This window comes from Chamaea fasciata, unplaced genomic scaffold, assembly GCF_029207755.1.
Source record: "Chamaea fasciata isolate MVZ Bird 193981 ecotype frontalis unplaced genomic scaffold, bChaFas1.0.hap1 SCAF_21, whole genome shotgun sequence".
In the NCBI taxonomy this organism is placed as follows: domain Eukaryota; kingdom Metazoa; phylum Chordata; class Aves; order Passeriformes; family Sylviidae; genus Chamaea; species Chamaea fasciata.
The window spans coordinates 2853038-2871897 of record NW_027094106.1 but is presented as its reverse complement, the minus strand read 5'-3'; the positions used below and the strand labels follow the sequence as shown (position 1 = coordinate 2871897).

The window sequence follows — 18860 nt, the reverse complement described above, 5'->3', positions numbered from 1 at the left end:
CTCTTGAGTGATGAAACTGAGTGGCACTTCATGATAACTGATCCCTGCTTTGTCTGGTTATGGGCAAAAAATGACACACATGTCTGTAGGTAAACATATGTAGGTAAGTTGTTCCTTTTCCTGATTGTGCCCTTTGGCTTGATACTCGTTCCTCTAGCCTGCAAACATCTTAAGGCTCTGTACAGCCCTAGGCTCATTGTGGCCTTGATCCTCACTGCCACTGAAGTGTGAAAGCTGAAAAACAATCTTTGTGCATCACTGCAATACATAAACAAGCTTTTAGAGAAGCCATTTTCCTCTGGAACGCTGAAGCGTGGAGATACAGGCTACAGACATTATTTTTGCAAATGCAATGCCCTGTGCTTTAACCTTCTGTCCTACAAAAGGCATGTCTTCTCTAGAAAAACTAGGATGAAAAGGGCAAAATTCAGCCAACCTTACTAGCACTGCTCAGAAAGCTCAGAACCTACTCCAATCCTTGGTTGTACTGGGATAGGCTTGTAAGGTTATAATCTTACAACAGGATAAATATTCACCCGAATGTTAAAGGGAGCTTGGAGGCAGGACTTCCACGCCATGTGTCAGGGACACCAAAGCCCTGGAAAGACGAGCCTGTGCTGGTCCTTACCTAGTTTTGGTTTGACAAATCCATTTGTTACCCCAAAGTCATCGGCAGCCACCGTCTCCCCATTGACTACTCTGAGGATGGTGAACTCGGCAGCCAGCGTGTGCATCACGAAGGGCAGGTCCCGCTCACGCACCTGGAGGGACAACAGGATTACCTGGTGATGGTGTGCACAGAAATGACACTGCACTGCACTGCAGGGTACGTACATTTAGTGCACAGCAAAGTGGACACGATTCCTGCTTGAGCCACTGGATAGTTACCACTTAGGGGTATCTTAAGAGAAGCACACTTGGTGATGTCATGGTGAGTATCAGTCGGATTAAGCAGCAGAGTGCTTTTATGACTGTAAAAAGATTGTGGAGATTTCTAAGTGGGAGATGTTTCTCACCTCTCTTCCCGCATTCCTTCAACAGCTCAGCACTGCCTGTTCTTCAGCCTTGTTCCCTCAGGAAATAAGGCTATGCCTTGTGTGCATGCACACACACATGTGTGTGAGACAGAAAGACAGTTTGTCTGTCTATACACCAAACAACTTTGGAGCCTCTTGGCCATCACCAGCCAACCTGACAGCAGACACTAGGTTCCTCTAACTTTCAGAAAACCGATGTCTGAGTGATGGTGGGAAGTGCTGTAGTGTGGGCTCAGCACTCTCACTGGACACCAGACAACCCATGACAACAAATGCTTCATCCCATGGCAAAAGCTCCTGAGATGTCAGAGAGCCTAACTACAAGGAACAGAGCTCTGGGGAAGGCAGGTTTTGGTACTTCCGCCAATCTCAGAAAGCTTGCTCCCAGAATCGCCCAACAGAACTTTCAAGTGGTGGCAATAACTCTGCCTGGTTCCCTCATGTCCTCTTACCAGGATGAAGTCCGTCTGATAGGTGGAGAGCATAAACACTGAGATGTTTTGGTCAGCTAGAGGTGCTATGACTGACTTGGCAATTTTGGTCACTCCGATGGGCTGGGAGCTGGAGAAACCACCTCCACCAGACACCACGTTGAGGGCAAGCCATGTTGCATCGGCCACGCTCAAGTGTTCCGAGGAAGGAAGCTCTGCAGAGACAGAAGGGGAGGACATAGGTTGGTTTAGAGACAGAGAGCCAGGTCCACTATGAGCCAGTTTGTGCTTAGCACAGACCTCAGTGCAAGGAGTGAGATGAGCCCCCTTATCCCAACCTCCTGGGCTTCCCATGCTGCTCCACAGGCTTGTACTGTGATACTCCTTCATGTATGGATTGCATCCATCTCCACGGCAGGATACACACAGATTGTCAAGGACAACTCTGGGAACTGCACAAGACTCAGCAATTCATCTGGATGCCAGTGACCAGCTCTGTTCACCTTCCCAAGTGGAAACAGCCTGTGATGGTTTTCCTGGTTACAAAAGGAGAGTGCCAATGTGGGTGTAAACAAACTGTGTATTCTACTCCCCTCTACAACCTCCCTGACAAACTGCTCATTACAGGTCCTTTGCAGGAGCTGCCCATCCCACACCTGACACGTCAGGCTGTGTTAAATTAGATAAGGGAGAAGAGGCAAAGCCTTGGAGGGTAGTGTTTCTTCTTCACACCAATGACTCAGCTGTGCTAACTCCCCTCTGGGGAAGCACCGGCACAGTCACATCCATCCTGAAGGGAGCAATCTCTGCTAATGGGCACCACCAGAACAGAGCTCCAACTTCGAGCATCAAGAACTCCCAAAAATATCCTGAGTCACAGTGTTACATCATTCCATTGTGAAACTCCCCGCCCTGGGGGAGGTACTGAGCACTCCTACCTGAACCTGAGCGTATTTCATCTCGACACCACCACCCGGCAGATCCAGAGGAGGATCAGAACCTCCACAGGACCATGGCTTTTGACTGCAACCATTGTTTGACAGGACTGCAATCAGCACCCTGACCAACAGGTGCCAGGCTGTACTCTGACTTTGTGCCACTCTTCTGTTTTTCACTGCATTTATTGCAATCTTTCTATTAAATTGTAACTCCAACCTAAAATTTCTCTCAAGGTAATTCTATGGGGATTCTCTTGCTGGTTTATTTTCAAAGCAGCACAGTGGTCTTGGACTGAAATCTCTATTAGAAAATATCTCCAAACGTTTTACTCAAGCTATTCTGGCCTCTTTTGTTTCCATTTTCCCACTCTAAACTAAACCCAAATTTTGTGCTCCTGGACTGGAGATGGAGGTTGACAGAGCAGCCCGGGCACTATCCCTAGACTTTGAAGATGCAGAGCAGGCACCTGGTGCATCTGTGGGCTCCTGCTCTGAGGCATAAGAGCCACAGCTCTGCAAGGATGGATGGTGTAACACACGTATACTAGGGATTACAAAGTAAGCACATACTAAGATAATGCAAATTGCTTTGGAAATGGAAAATACTAAGAATAATCCCACTCCACTTGCTTCTAATCAGTTATGGATATGTAGTTAAAAATCTGCAGCTAAACAATTTAATACAAATTATTAACTGTTTAAAAAAACCCTTAATATATTAACAGGCCAGAAAACCAGATGCAGACTCTCTAATGAAGGCATTCACTGCTCTAGGATTCTCTGGATTTTTGATATTTTTTTGGCAAATGATAGAAACAAACAGTTCAGATCCAGACTAACAAATGCATAAATAATCCCAGCTAAATCTACTTGGTGTGAGGATCTGATCTCAGATGCAGATCCATCCAGCCAGGACACAGCAGGTGTGCCAGGGGAGGCCCACACACAGTTCAGAGGTGAGATGCAGCCCAGGAGTCCAAAAGCACAAACTTGCTGCTCTTGCAGTCAGCACTTGCACTTCAGGCAAGTGCTTGCATGTCTCCATGTCCACACACTCCTGGCTCCTCATGCAGCATCCTTTGTTTCTCCTTCATCAAGAACTTTGGGAGTTGTTTCTGTACAGTCCAACAGACCTGAAATAAATTCCTAACATCACCCTCTCTGAATCCTTAGGCACCACTTCCCTGAGACACTGACAGCACTGAAAACCCCAAATGATCTGAAAAACAAACACATTTTGCTCTCTTCAATAACCTCAATTGTGTGTAGCACGAAAACAACCCTGAGCATACACACTGCAAACAGTGGGGACACTGGGGGTTCCGCTTCTGCATTTTGATGTTTAGCCTCATAAGCCAATGTTTCTTTTTTAATAATCAGAGCTTACATGGAATGAAAACTAGACACCAGGGAGAGGGGTGAAGTTTGTGCATTAATCAACAGCATGTTATGTCAGAGAGACCCGTGCAAGTTGCTTGAAGCAAATTATTGCAGCAAAATACCATTTTCTCATCAGCCCTTTGCATCAGAAAAGCACCTCCAAACCCAAGCTTCCCACATCACCTGGCATGCAGAAGCTAGAGCTCAAAACAACTCCTGCTGAGCTACACGTTTCAGGGTCCTGTTCTCACCAACTGATCCCACCTGCAGCAGGCACATCCCAGGAGAGCCCAAGTCCACTAATGACTCACTAGTGGCACCGAGATCACAGCTCATTTCCTGCTCTATAAACAGAGTAGGTGACATTCCTGCCTTGTACAGGTGATAAGGACTGCACTTCATTAAATACCAGTTTGAACACAGTTTTGGGCCAGGGATGTGCTGGAAGATGCAGTATTTCATGGTGGACAGAAGCATTATCCCACTTTACTTCAGCAGCAGCTGCACTGGCTGAGCTGCCCCAAGAAGACTTCATCAAGCTCTTCCTCAGGGGGAAGGAAGGCTGATTTGCTCATTGCACTTGTAATTCCTCGGAAGTGTTAATAATTTCTGGGTTTATGTGTTTAACAGGCCCTATGAAGTGTGACAAGGGCCACTGCATTTGCTTAAGTAACCTGTTTCTCATGATTCAATTAACTTGGAAAAATATATAGGAAGTGATTGAAATACCGATTTCGGACACTGTTTCCACCAGGCAGCCAGACAGAAAAGTACAGCCCAAATTTTAATGAAACAAACCTAGGCTGAAGGCTCAACAAATTCATCTAAATAGTGTTAAATAAGCCACCTGGGATGGTGCTTTGCCCAGGAAGCTGTTGAATGCTGTAAACCCAAAGAGAGCCAAAACCACCAGTTGTAACATTAGCACAGACTCAGCTGGGCAGAATAAGGTAATAAATAAAGAGCAAAATGAGGAATTGCCCATATTCCAGTACCAACTCACCATCACCACCACTTTCCCCACAGGAGAACACAGCTCCAAGCCCCCACAGCTCCAGTATTGCCACATCCCTTGTCCTTCCATCAGGCAGAAATCTCTCTGCTGGGATCTCAAGATCCTCTTGCAACTGGTTCATCAGAGTACAGTCACTCCCACTTCTGATCATGGGGGACATCCCAACTCCGGCTGAGAAAGACCTCTAAAAGGTCAGAGATTTGGGCTTTGTCCATTATAATCAGGGTTTCTGTTTTGACCTTTGATTGGGATGAAGCCTTAAGATTTTTCTGGTTTGGCTGTGTAAGGCTTTGCAGAGTTGCTAGCAGAAGGCACCAGGAGCAGTTCAGCTGCCTGCAGGCTCCATAACCATCGTTTGCTGCCCAACATAACAGTCTGGAAGAGCAGGCTTGCAGACTCAAGCTGTCATTCCATCCATGGTCTCTGGCATGGAACACCACCAGCCTCGACAAGATGTGATCCTTGTGATAGTCCAGGATGATTTTCCTTGGCAGTGCAATGCTGGGTACCCAAGTGCTGGTGGGCTCCAAAAGCCTGTGGGGCTGCTCTCCATTGGCTCAGGTATCAAACTAATGCCAGTCCCTGTGCAAACCTAACCCAGCCACCATCTCAAATAACATTCAGGGCAGGAGTAACTGCTTGTTCACAGCACAGGTGATTTACAAGATGTGGAGTCTGTCCAGAGCCTCACTGGCCCAGCTGGCAGCCGCAGCTGAAGCAGAGCAGCCTCCCTAGGACATCATCCAGAGATGTGAGGTGGTGAGGAGCCATAACTGGCTCCTGAGCTCCAATAATCAATACCATTTCCAAGGAGGACAACAAACATTGGCTGAAACCCAAATAGGATTGAATTGCTGCTGCTGGAGCACTGTGCAATGCTGTAAGCACTGTGAGCTGCTGCTCCATGTGACACTCCTAAAATATCCTTGGGAGGATGATGAGATTCCAGCTCACGGTCTTTGTAAGCAGCCAAGGAAGTCACAGAAAACAGGGAAGGAAGATCTCCTAGTTTACAGCCCTGACCAAAGAGTCAGTCAGACACTGTCAGTCTGCACAACATTAGGAAAACAACACTCTTTCTGCCTATATTTTCTACCCTGAAGACCCTCAGTTTCAAACACCCTGTACATCAGGAGGCACAGCACTGGGACAGAGTCCTACCTCTCCAAAAGAACACTGGAAAATGTGCAGAACTCTCTGAGAAAGGACAGCACCACCAGAACGTTTTTTCCTTTTCTGTACCTACTTTAAAAAGGTTCACATTTCTCATGAAAAGGTTAAGGGAGAAATAACTGGAAAATGCACAGTTCCACAGAACTGCGTTTCACCTACCCACGCTGATTAGCTGGCTGAGTCCTGCACAACACCCTGCTAACTCCCTTCCCCCACAAAGACTGTGAGCTGTTTTCTGTGGACTCTTCCAGCTTTACTGCAATCAGACACCTTTCAGCTGCCAAGTGAAACCGTAGATAAATTATTGACTTATCACAGTCCTTGGAGAGAAATGAAGACCCTCAGCTGGTTTCCTCCTTTGGTGTGGTATGCTGGATCATCTTCTAAGCACTCATCTTCACTCAGTACACTAATTTTCACATTATAGCAGAGTGCTCTGAGTGATGTCCTACTCCCTGTTTTTTTTCTGGTACTCTGAATGAAACAATTGCTCATTTGATTCACCATTATGACACTTATGTTTACAGCCACAGTTAACTCCAAATACTAAAAAAATAATGAAATAAAAAAAATATTGTGGACTTTCTGACCAGTGTTCTGGCATTAGAAACCTTACACTGTACTTATTTCACCTTTTAGAGTTTCTCTCTCTAAAAACGGCAGGAAGACTCTTGCTTGCACTAAAAAGATACAGAAAAAGGCTCTGCAACAACAAGACCCCAGTTGTAAATCATTAAAAATATAAGTGCTGCCAACTGCAAAAATCATGATAAACTGGGAGAGCTGCCACCCAATGCCACCAAGTGGCAACACAGTTTATGCGTACACATATATATTTCATAGGATCTTTATGTTTATTAAAGGGTTCTCTTCCCACTCTCCACATTGCTCTGCAGTTTTAAAACCCCATCTTAAAGTGAGGTGAGGGATTATCTGAGGTTGTAAAGCCCGATCCAAAGCCCAGGCATCTTTCTGACTTCACTGTCAGCAGCACCATGCTGCAGAGGCCCTGGGGTGCAGCAGGTGGGTGCTGCCATGCCCCAGCCATCAGCAGGGAGCTGGGATGCCCAGGGCTCACTGCCAGCACCCAGCTGGAGTGTTCCCCCTGACATCTGCATAAAACACACGTGTTTGACCTGGATATCTCTGCTCAGGAAACATTCCTGCAGGCACTGTGGAAACTGGCCATATGAGCTCAAAATCCTGAGGGGAGAGTGGGTGGAAGATAACACCTGAATCTCGTTTCTTTTGAGAAATCAGGCAAAGTGAATATTCCTTTAATGCTGTGAAATCGAGTACTCTGTTTCTCACTTCCAGAAAGCTGTGTGAAAGGGGTTAAAGCAGGATAAAGATATTTATTTATCGGTTTTTATAGTGTTCTAAAATCCAGAAAGACTTCTAAAGCTGGTCCAATGGCTAGCTTTGTGTGTTCTGGTCTTTACAACTCTACAAGTACAGAAATTTTCCCTGCAGAATGCTTTGCTCTGCTGCATGGAGAAGCCAGTGACCCAGCACTGTGCTGCCTCCACAGGAGCCAGGACAGGGCAGCAAAAACATCCTGGGGATGTTACACTGCAAATCAGAACTTTTCAGAGGATGCAAAGAGCCTCTCTTTTGGCCTCAAAACCCAGGCTGCCAGCTTTACACTTAATAACTGTGAGCAAATATTTTTGCTGCCACATAAATTCTAAGCAAGATCCCGTGGGCAGTTTGCAGCAGAGAGAGGTGGCTGCCAGGCAGGAAGTACTTGGTGTGAGTTTGATCTGAGTGCCACAGTGCACTCCCACACCAAGGGACTTAGCTAAGCACAAGAGCCAAGCAAGATGAAAGCTCATCACTAAGCTTTGAGCCGGGGAACATGATTACTAGGTCCAAAAAGTTATTGCACAGGAGGAGAAAGAAAATCCCACAGCTCCGATCCAGCTGAAATCATCTCACATGGCAACAAGCTTGAGATCATCCCGGGGAGAAGTCAGCACACCCATGACCAAGCAGCTTTTGCTATTTTTCCCGTTTATGCTAATGGTTTGGTCAGCTGTCACCTTCCTCAGAGGACAATACTGAGGTGATCAGAGAATCAGAGGGTGAGAAGGGACTTTTACAAGCCACCAAGTGCAACCTTCCTGTGAGGGGTAGGGATGTCTTCTGCTAGAGCAGTTTGCTCCAAGCCCGTTCCCACCAAACCCTGAATGCGCCCAGAGATGGGACATCCACCACCTCTGTGGGCAGCCAGAGAGGCTGTGCCAGAGGCAGGGACAGAACTTATCCCTGCACACATGACTTGAGGCATGAGGAGCGCAGTGCCTCCAGCACCGTCTCTGCCTGCAGCGTGCTCGGGCACAGCTCAGGCTCACACACATGAGCCAGCAACGAGACATCCAGGGCATGGCAGGATTTTTAAACCCCCACATGTTCATCAGGTAACAAGTGCTACCAGCAAATGTGACAGCAGGTTTCTCCAGGATCACAGCAACAGGGAGAGAAGACAAGGGAGTCATGTAGACCCTTTACTGGAGGAAAAGACAAACACATTCTTTAGTTTATAAAAATTACTCAACCCAAACTTTAATTTCTGTGTCTTTTATTGCTCTTTGTGCATCTCAGATTTGCTCTTGATGCACCTGGGCATCTGCCTGGGCATCTCTGCAGGACTAGATCCACAGCCAGGGAAGCTTGCCACCTCTAACAGTATGCTTCTGTGTTTCTGACACTTTCTCCTAACAGAGCATGCAAAACTGAGAGGGTTTTCTTATTCCAAATACCCTCAACAGGGAAGCTGTGAAACCTGTCATCTCATTTTCCTATTTAGGTATTATCCCACTCACAGAACTGTCAAAAGAACATAGTTAAGTTCATAAACTCACACACTCTGAGTAAAGAAGTAGCAGCTTGACATTTTATATATCTAGCCTCAGTGTTTCTGGGCCTCAGTTTCCTACCCATGAAGTGGGCACAAACCCCCCATTTCTTCTAAACCTTGCTCTCAAGAACCAGCTGACCTTTTCAGTGGAGGTTTATATACATCTCACAACTGAAGCATTTCACAGCTAAGGCAAAGCAGCATGGAAAATTCCTGCACAAAGATTTGAATGTCTAAAACCAGGTAAAAATAGGAGGGACTGGGAAGTTTTGTTTTGACCTCTCTGAGCATCTTTGCTTTGTCTCTGAGGGAGGAAGCTGCTCGTGCTAGTGCTGTTCCGGGGATAATCATGTAGGTTTGAAAAGCAAAGGTCTCTTAATTTCCACTATCAAGACCATAAAAGACAGACGAACAGACAGAGGAAAAGAAAGGAAATGAAAACAGGAAGTAAGCAAACAAGAATGCACTCTAGGGAAAAGCAAGCACCCTGAGCCTGTCAAAGTCCCACTGTGTGAGCTCTGAGCAGCTGTCTCAGAGCATCCAGCACAGAGCAGCTCTCCCCAAGCCCACACCTCCGAGGAGTGTTCCCAAAGCAATTTCGAGCAGTGCATCTTCCCTCACTTCTTGCATGACATTTATCTTGTACTAGTCCTTGTCTGGTGTTCCAGATTTTCTTTCAAATTATGGAGTAATTAACTCTAAAGGCTATTTATGGATTTACACTAGAACGAGTGTACATACCCAGTGCAATTTTCTCATGTTGTCCTGACAATTCAATACAAGCTCTACTCAGAGTACAATAATCAGTTTGAATTTTCAACTGTTGATGTGAATAGGACAAATTACACACACAGGGAATTACACACGTGACCCTGGGTCCTATGTCCCTTTAATGGAAACCACTGTCACTAGTCACACACAAGGGAGTCCTCTAAGCCCATTACTGGAGAGAAATGATAAACACATTCATCTCACCTTTATTTTATAAAATTAGTAGACTCAAAAATCTGCTTCAAAGAGCACTGAGGTCACCCAGGGCATTTTTTCAAGCCCTGATCTCAAAGACAGAGAAATGACTCCTAACTAGACACATCAAGTTATTCAATAACGGGGCATTTACAGCCAGCTCAGGAGCTACAGCAGACACTATATCAGCTCAGACATTTTCACTGAAGCTTCACTGTCCATGCAAACAATCTGCAAGGGCAAGTGAATATTCTGAAACAGATGGAAACTTTTTATGCAAAGTACCTACTCTTCCTAAACTGCCCCATCCACTATCCCCCAGATCACAACTATTTCTGCAGCCACCATGATCCAGCAGCTCCCAAGCAAGGCCTTTACAAAAAAATTTAGGGAAAGGAGACTACACTGCTGTAAAGCTTCTCCACTGTTATCCACCTGGCCACATATCTGCTTGAGATAGGAAAGTCTGACAGGAAAGCACTGGAGGCGTCACGTTCAAAGATGGAGAAGTCTGTATTTTTGCCACAGAGACATCCCAGGCACAAGGCCTATGCCCTGGGATGATGGAGGAGGACAGTATGGCATTGCTTCTCTTCACCCATCTAGGAACACAGGCACCACGTTCCCAGCAGATGCGAAAGGATCCTCACCTCTGCTGGCATGGATACACAGCCCTCATAAATTTTGAGGAATAAGATGAGGTAGATGCTAAGGTGTGGCACTGTCCTAGAAAGTTTAGTAGCCAGTCTGCTCAAAGCAGCAGAAGTGGGAATGCATTTATGCCAGTTCCAGAGCTGGCGAAGGAGCATGTGCTGATTAAAATGATTTTTTTCTGCTCAGCATGTCCTCAGCTATATTTGTACAGAGCAGAGATGACGCCATGTGGCTGACTGGTCTATTTACACCTCTGGAGTCCCCTGCTCATCCCTGTGTCCCAGTTAAGGGTGCAGACAGGAATTTGGGCTAGTTCCAGCAATCCAATACGCCTGGCACACCACTGGCACTGGACAAACCAGTGACTTTTACCTAATATAAGCTGTTCAGGATCTGTCTACTGCCTGAACACGGGCAAGCAGGGGAAATTGAAAAGCCCATTTCTGGAGAAGAGCTAAAATACAGTGAATGTTAATGCTGGAGCCTGTTGTGAAAGCAAAAAGCAGCAATAGCCAGATTAACACACTCTGCTGCTCTTGCTAACTCTGAGAAGCAGAGGCAGGAAATGTGCTGCATTCATAAATGCACCATTTCTGTGCAGCCTTTCTCTCTTACTTCCAGACTTTATATTCCTTGCCCAGCTGGCTTCTGGCTTGATGTTTAAGTAGAGCTGCAGGCTGTTTCAGACAGAGACAATCCACGTGCAGGAATGCTGGGGCAGTGGCAACAGCTGCAAATGGATGCTGAGAGTCCATCACAGTGGTCTGGCCCCACAAGATAGACTTACCTGTCTTACTCTGTCACTAGCTTGTGAGGTGATCTTGAGCATATCACATCCTCTCCCATAACTGTGTTTCCCTTTCACATTAAATACTCAGTTGCCAGCGTCCTTCCCTCTTGCACTAAATACGTATGTGAAACATTGACATCACAGAACATTGTGGCTCCTGGGTGTTACAGTAAGAGCACCAAAATAAAATTCAGGAGGTGTGATCTGGCCAGCCACCCTTGTGTACTTAAACGAAGCATCTCTGCCTTACTTGTGAGCTGGTATTTCCATTTCATGCTGTTTTCCCAAAACCTCCTGTGTCTGCAGCAGGGTGGCACCTCAGAGCCATCCCCAGCAGTGCCTGTGGCAGTGAGGTGAGGGGTGTCCATGCCTCTCCTGTCCCTCTGAAGTGGGAAACCCAGCAATGGCTGCAGAAATCCAAGCAGTTGCTTTTTCTTCATTAGGCTCCAACGTAAACCCGAAACAAGTGACTCCTTTGGTCTTCAGCTGGACAGTAGTTGGATTAAAGAAAAGCCAGAATTTCCCAAGGAGAAAAGAACGTGTTTGCAAAGCAAGTTTCCCTTGCAGAAGAGACATATTCAGCCATGTGAACCACCATATATTTCCTTTAAAATCAGCATATATTCCTCCAAACCTCAGCTTCCTCACCTTCAAGCAAAGAATTCAGCATCCCTGTGTTGACTTGACAAAGAGCTGAACTCAACAACCACCAAGTGCTGCACTGCTAGAGGCAGAGGCCAGAAACACCACCTAGAGTCTCTGCCTGTCCTGCACTGATCTCATACCCAAACACTGGTGTGCTCTTCTACACATCTACCAGACCTGCTGCAGCTGAAGCTGCTTCACCAGAGGCACTCAGTACAAATCTCTGAAGACCCACAAGAACTCATGTGCCTGTTCCTATCCCTTCTTTGGCTCAAGTACTTAATATTTGATGAGTGTATGCATGGGGTTTTGCAGGGATTTTTCTGCTATTGTATTTTCCTCCTGGCCTTCCAGACTGCCTGTGGTGCTTCACCTGGGACTGACACGAAGCTTGCAGCAAGCAGAAAAGTCAGGTGAAGCTGCATCCTGGACAGGTGCACAAGACTGCTGCTCCTGGAAGTGCTGCTGCAGTCCTGTGTTCTGCCACAGTGAGAGTCCTGTGAACACCCCGGGTCATGTCCAGAACCACAGGCAGGCCTCAGGCAGGGAAATGAACAGGAAATGCCATTTTTAACAGTCATTAACTTTACATGAGAACATCATGTTTTGCTAAATGCCTGCCTACCCTTGTTGCAGGTAAAGGATGTGGAGGAGAAGACTTCCCTCCGGGAGATGTTCTGGGTACACAACACTCACCACACTGAGCCAGACCAGAGGCAGTTCCAATAGTGTCCAATGACAGACATCCATTACTCGTCCATTTCTCGGGTGTTCCCATCCTGCTCTGAGACTACAGAATGAATCCACAGCACCACCCAAAGAATGACATCAGTTTAGAAGGGACTTTCAGGACAGTGCAGACGTATTTGCATGTCTGTGGACAAATCTGAGAGAAATCTGGGAGTGCTGGCTGCCCAACCCATCACCACCACAAGAATTACGCCTGTTGTCTTCCTGTCATCTGAGCCCATCAACATAAAAACCAAGACCCTTGCCAGCTGTGCAGGCCAGCTGTGCATGATGTGTTCCCATCCCCTGACACTGCCAGGCACACAGGTGACCTGGGCTGGTGCTGGGAAAAGGAATCACAGCAGCTCAGTTTCCAATCTGTGAAATGTCTTTCTACTCCCCTTTTCCTATTCTACCTGTGAATTTGTGGATGCACAGAGAGGATATTCAGTACTATTTGAACTGGGAAAATCTTTCCTTGGCCGGGAGGTGCCAAACTATTCCCGAGGTGTCATCAATCTGCCGTTTCTGGAAAGCCAAGCACACAGCTGTAAGGGCTGCACACACTCACTCAGGCCGATCCCCCTTTTCTATGGATGAAGTCCTTAAAGCAATGTCTGAGTCACTGCAGCCAGCACCCCTTCAGTGGCACGGTGTGAGAGATGCCAGGGGAGTGAAGCTTCCTCCCCAGCCAAAGCAACAGCTCTGCCAGAGGACAGGATCTACCAGCCAGCCTGGAAAGAGGCAAGGACTGCAAATAATGCCAGTGACTCCCTCTCCCCTCTCACCCCTCTGCCTGGTTACATGTCACCTTAGAGCTGCCCTTCCCCTCTGATTCAGCCTGCAGCGTTTCCTCCAAAGGGGTCTGAGGTATGGGCAACTTATCTGAGAAGGCGCTGCTCTTCTGGAGGGAGACAGGCGTTACATTTTTCAAAATCTGCTTGTGATTCAGGGGTAGACAACTGCTACTCATTTCTACTTACATGCACACACCACCTGCAGACAAGACTGCCTCCAGAAATGGGATTGCAAAGCTCATCCCACCCCTGCTCTGGAGGGGCTCACACAGGGCACCAGAGGGGTGCTCCCTTTAGCCCTGTCCTGCTCTCCACCAAGGCTGCCACACCAGCCTTACCCTGGGTAAAAAAAACAGCCACTGATTTTATTTAAAAATACGAAAACAAGTCCTCCAGGTAAACCAAACCAGCGCATACAAGCTGGAGAGAGAAATGAATGCAGATGAGGTTTTTTTTTACCTCACCTCCTCCCACCAGTGCAGGGAGTTGGCAACATTACATCATCCCACACCCCCGCCCCTCGGATCAAACCCTGCAAAGGCACAGCTTCTGCTGAGGCTGCTGGAAGCAATAGCCAGGAAAATTAACTCTCTGCTGCGCAGGATGGACTTCCCAGTGGCCAGTAGTCACCCAGTGCTGGATTTCAGACAGGGATGTCTGAATCCTCAGAGATGTGCAGCCCCAGCAAGCTCTGCCTCCAAGTATTTATCTAGCTGAACAAGTATTTCTGTAACTGGACAAAGAGTCTGAGTTGCTACCAGCCTGTCCCAAATGCAGGGCTAAAGGTGGGCAAAGAAGCCGCCTGATACCTCAAGGACCGGCCTAACAGTTTTCATAGATGGACACAATAGGACTGAGCAGGATTATCTATTTCCACCCACAGACTTCAATTACACAGCATCGGTACTGTTAGTGTCAATTTCCTCGAGCCCCACGTGGCCTCCCAGAGCAGGCAGGGGCACAGGCATCTTATGGAGTGCAGCACAAAAGCTTTTCTTTGCAGGAAATTAAAAAGCAAGGAAACAAACATCAGCACTTGCGCAAGCCCCAGACTGGCTCAGACGGAAAATTACCTTGAGACTGTTTGTGTTCCAGATCAATGGATCAGCTGCAGTGCGGGGCAATTAGCACCTTGAAATTATTCAGCAAGCAGAGGGGTGGGAATTTTAAGGGAGATGGTGAAGGAAGGGTGAAAGCAAGTAGGAATAACAATAATTTTTTCTGGGTAGAAAAGTCAACGCCTGGTGCCAGCTGAGCCCAAGCTACAGTGTGAGTGTTGGCTGCTGGATGCTTTAGTAACCAGGCAAATGGGGGACAGGCCGAGCTGGAGGGGCTGAGATTACATCCTGAGAACGGCTATATGGCCTGAACATGGAAAGCAGAGCACACCTTTTCAGTCTACAAGTAAAGATATCTGCCTAGTTACACTGTAAGCCTATTTTCTGCTCCACCTAGCACTCCAAGCAAGGCAAAAGTACTCTGTAAACAGATCCTCCCTGTGTGAGGTGGGAGGACACAAGGTCCAGACTGGCCACCCAACACTTCAGGCAGGCGTCAGCTTGGTTAGGGCTGTGCCCAGGTCTGTGCCCAGGCTCAGGAGCAGCTCCCTTCAGAGGAGTGAGCATCCTCACAGGGGCTGGGTGGCTGTCTCCAACCATGGTCTCCAGCAGCACACATACCTTTGTCATTTGGAGTGTTATGAAGATATTCCTGCCACTGTTTGGAACAGGAAGATCTCATGCTTTCCTATGCGCTGACATAGTTCTCACATACATGCAGCATGCCTTACTGTTGCTCTCAGGGAGGGAGGGAAGCAGGGATGATGGTGGCTGGCTCCAGTGTAACCTCTTTCACAGCCCTTCTTTACGCAAATCACATCTCCAAGCATCCAGGAGAAATAAGACATTGCTCAGATGGGCCTTGTCACCCAACTACAGGGACAAACAGGAATCCCCTTCTCTGCATGTCCTGGGGAAGCACATGTGGCCTTTGCTATGGGACATGGGGGCTTTCTCCACTGTTCCTGAACATGAACCCATAACACAGTCAGATATCAGAGACACAGCTAGGATTAAAGCAACTACATGAGAAAACCCTGCTCCTTTCCAACAGGTGTCCACGCTTCTCTTATTAATCCAGGAAAAAAACCATCTCTACCCAAACAGTTTTCTATTATTCAATTTTCTGTTATTATTATGTCTGCATCTAATCTGAGACCAAGGCAAGCTACTGCAAAACTGTTTGAGGCACTGATGCTCTTAACACTTTGAAATCATGCTAATCTGATAAAGCACTGAGAGAATTATGCAAGTTAACAAAGCTGGAGCCAATAAGGACCATGAGAGATAGAGCACACCAGGTATTTAGTGCTGGGAGTGGGGGAAGGCAGGAGCAGTGCCCAGCACAGCTCCCACAGCCCGGCCCAGAGCTGTGGCAAGGTCTGCAGAGTGGCTGGCATGGGGAGGGAAGGGAAGGCAACCTGCCCCAGCCACCGAGCACTGCAGCCTGTGACAAGGAACATTACACAGCAGGATTCAAGTGCTGCTGCTCACAGCCGGAATCTGAATATTAACATTTCATCACAGTGCTTCCTTCACCAGGATACAGAGAGATGGAGGTGGAGCACAGGCCAGAAACCACGGATAAAACCAACCAGGAGAGAAGAATTAGCTGCAAAAGAAGCAAACAGGACACAGAAGGATTTCTTCTTGCCTCTGCATAGTTGCATGAGGCTTGGCAAAACCTAAGCCCTCTCTGCATTGCCTATGGGTAACACTGGTGTTTCTGTGACAGCCAGGCTTTTGAGTAATCCAGTGCTAGAGTGCCATCTAAACAGCAGCATTTGTAGTAATTAAAAATCAGATGCTTTCAACACCAGGCAGTGTACTTTGGAGGCAGCCAGTTCACCCAAACAGGATTATGGTAGCTCAGGATTTTACATCCTTATTTCTACCCTGGGATCAGTGCAAACAGTATTGGAAGAAACAGGCACAAAATTCACTCATATAAAGATGGTTCTGAAGTGGAAAAGTATTTTTCCCGTTTCTCCAGAACAGCCAAGATAAATACAAATATGGAAAGGGACTGACACTGGAAAGCAGGAGACTCCCTTGGAATGGAAAACATGACCCCCTTCCCTCCAAATGAGCATGATATTGAAATGAAGGGGCTTTCAGGCAAGGGCAAAGGAATCCCAGCTCCTTACCAGTGTGTCTACCAAGGCAAACAGACAGCAGCAGCAGCAGCAGCAGCAGCAGCAGCAGCAGCAGCAGCAGCAGCAGAGCCGCAGCGCGGCTTCTCCGGGCTGCAGAGAGAAGGGCCCCGTCCCCCGGGGTGCAGTTCCGCGCACGGCCGGCAGGGGCGCTGGCGGCTCCCGGCGGGCAGGGCGGGTGCGGTGGTTCCCCCGCGGCTGCAGGGGGCGCTGTGGGCGGGCTCGGGCCGCACGCGCTCATGGCGGCCGGGCTGAGGGGCCGCCACGGGCGGCGGCGGAGCCTCGGGGCGGCGGCGGCGGCGGCGGCGGGGCGGGCTGGGCCGGGGAGCGAGGGACAGGCGGCGGGAACTCGGCAGCTGTAGCCGTAGCCGTGTGCTGGCTGTGCAGGCAGGGGGTGCGGGCTACAGTGCAGCAAAAACCCAGAGTGGGGACTGGGCAGCAGCAGCCCGGCTCCCAGACAGGGCCGGGAGAGGCTCCTTGAGGGAGAAGCAGCTCAGGTTTCCCCTGAGGCACCGGAGCAGATGGTGAAAGTCCTTTGTTTGGTGAGGTGGGGTGTTAACGAGGTCCCAGGCAATGGCCCCTTTAGGAGCAGAGCTGCACTCAGGGTAGAGGAATGGGAGAAGACAGAACCCGCAGTGGTGGTGAACTCTCCCCACAGCCACCGCAGCCTGTCTCCTCTGTCAATGCCGAGGAACAAGAGCGGGCTCGGTCTCCATCCAGCCCCGTGTCCCAGCTCGATCCTCGCCGTGTCTCTGCCCCTCCACGAGAAACCCCCAGCGAAGAGGGCAGCCAGCCACACCCTTCACGGGGAAACCTTTTTTTCTCTCTCCTAAGTACCCGGTTGTTGTTGTCTCTCAGCAACCAAAAACGGGAGAAAATTCTCTTAAAGAAACAAAAGGAAAACTAGTAAACCCCAACACAGACCTAGAACAAGCACTTTACTGGATAGATGAAAATACCCTGCAAGGCAGTTCTGTTCAGGAGAACGGGAGTGGTAAAGAACCTGACATATGTGGAAAATCAGAGATAAAACCAAAATATAAGATAGAAACCAGAATGGTTGAAGTGGGAAACCTCCTAAATGGAAGAGGCAGTTGGGTTGTGGCGGTCTGCTAGCACACAAACATGTACTGCAGTTGTGTGCGTCACCAGACATGCTTCTCTAGAGAACACGTAAGCACACAGCTATGCTCTCTCCTCCTGACCAGCCCTGTTTGAAGGGACTAGCTGGCTTGTAGGACAGACATTTGTCTTCAGGCCACACATGAGTTGGCATCAGAAGCATTTGTCCCCTTTTTGACCCCAGCAAATTGGTTCATTCTATTTATGCATTTTTGATCTGTAACCCACAACAGAGGTTTTTGGCACTGTTGCTGGAAGGTCAGGGAAGGATCACAGAAGAGCAAATCCCAGGCACAGAGCACTCACAGAGCACAATCCATCAGCTGCCTCCGCCAGGAATTTGCTATGTTTTGAATTCAAAGAATCTCTTTGAAAAACAAAAAACCCACTCAGGCATTCATGCCAAGATGGCAAGCTGGCGGCCCAGAGCTGGTGGAACAGAACAGGGAGGATCCCATGTTCAGACAGGGCAGCCAGCCTTACAGAGATGCTCAGCTACCAGAGCTGTGAGGAGCTCTTGTGGGATGAGATGGGGACAGGATTGGATGGGGTGAGATGGAAAAGGCAGATTCATGCTTGAAGAAAAACACTCTCTGAGAAGGGCTCTGCTCCTGCCTGGCACTAAGCACACTGCTGGGCAGCCTGTTTATCAGCACTCCTGCCTGGAGCAGGACAAAGTGCCTACAGAGCTGATGGGGAGCTGTAAACCATTCCCTGGATTTCCTTCTCCCTCCAAGGACCATACAAGACATTTCAAAACTTCCCTTCTTCCATGAGGTGCCAGTGAACTGATGATTTCTGGCAGTGTTTTGTTGAAGGATTCAGTAGGAGAGTCCGGGACATGTACCAGAAGACAGGAGATTCAGCCAAAAGGACAACTTTGGTCCTGAGCCATTATGAAACAAATCAGGCGATGCTGAGGACAACTACATGAGAAAGAGCCATGAATATCAACAGTATAGGGAAAAACACACCAGATGATGCTACCAAATGCACATTTTCTTCAAGATCTCCCAGGTAAACTCAAGAATACATGTTGGATATCCAAGAAGATGCTATGGGAGAAGGTGGAGGAGAGCTACAGGGATGGGTTTTCAAACAAGAGCACCAAA

At 48.0% G+C, this 18860-nt stretch overlaps 1 protein-coding gene across 2 annotated transcripts in view; it reads right to left on the bottom strand.

Annotated features, from left to right (window-relative positions):
• The window catches only part of CASTOR2 (cytosolic arginine sensor for mTORC1 subunit 2), a 118381-nt gene that overhangs the window by 8129 nt on the left and 91392 nt on the right, over nt 1-18860 (bottom strand). For both annotated transcript variants that reach the window (XM_066202059.1, XM_066202060.1), the window contains 2 exons: nt 1490-1683; nt 629-761 (listed from right to left, as the gene is read on the bottom strand). In XM_066202059.1, coding sequence (XP_066058156.1) covers nt 629-761; nt 1490-1683 — 327 coding nt within the window. The remainder of the gene's footprint in view (nt 1-628; nt 762-1489; nt 1684-18860) is intronic.